We start from the raw sequence: 257 nt of genomic DNA, 5'->3' as shown, positions 1-257 counted from the left end.
CCCCCGCAGCAGTGCCAGACGAGCACCTACCAGTGACATTGGTGGGCTCCAGCAGGTCCAGCTGCAGGAAGGGGGGGTCGGAGCGCAGCCCCCCATGGGTCTCATCGGGGGGCAGGGTGGCAATGCCCAGCGGGCGGTAGCAGGCGTCTGCCGGAACGGGGTGGGGGGCACAGGGTTGGGGTGGGGGGACACAGCCCCCCTTCCCCTGCTGCTTGCACCCTGCCCACCTCACGGGGAGCAGGGGGGGGTTCTTACCA

At 70.8% G+C, this 257-nt stretch overlaps 1 protein-coding gene across 1 annotated transcript in view; it reads right to left on the bottom strand.

Moving 5' to 3' along the window:
- SSPO (SCO-spondin) overlaps positions 1-257 on the bottom strand; it is a 54,204-nt gene that overhangs the window by 34,146 nt on the left and 19,801 nt on the right. Inside the window, exon 34 of the mRNA XM_014955736.1 lies at positions 38-147. Within this exon, the coding sequence (XP_014811222.1) occupies positions 38-147 (110 nt within the window). The remainder of the gene's footprint in view (positions 1-37; positions 148-257) is intronic.

This window comes from Calidris pugnax, unplaced genomic scaffold (assembly GCF_001431845.1).
Source record: "Calidris pugnax isolate Ruff unplaced genomic scaffold, ASM143184v1 scaffold272, whole genome shotgun sequence".
Taxonomy (NCBI): domain Eukaryota; kingdom Metazoa; phylum Chordata; class Aves; order Charadriiformes; family Scolopacidae; genus Calidris; species Calidris pugnax.
The sequence above is the reverse complement of the archived record's forward strand: the minus strand, read 5'-3'. Positions and strand labels throughout refer to the sequence as shown.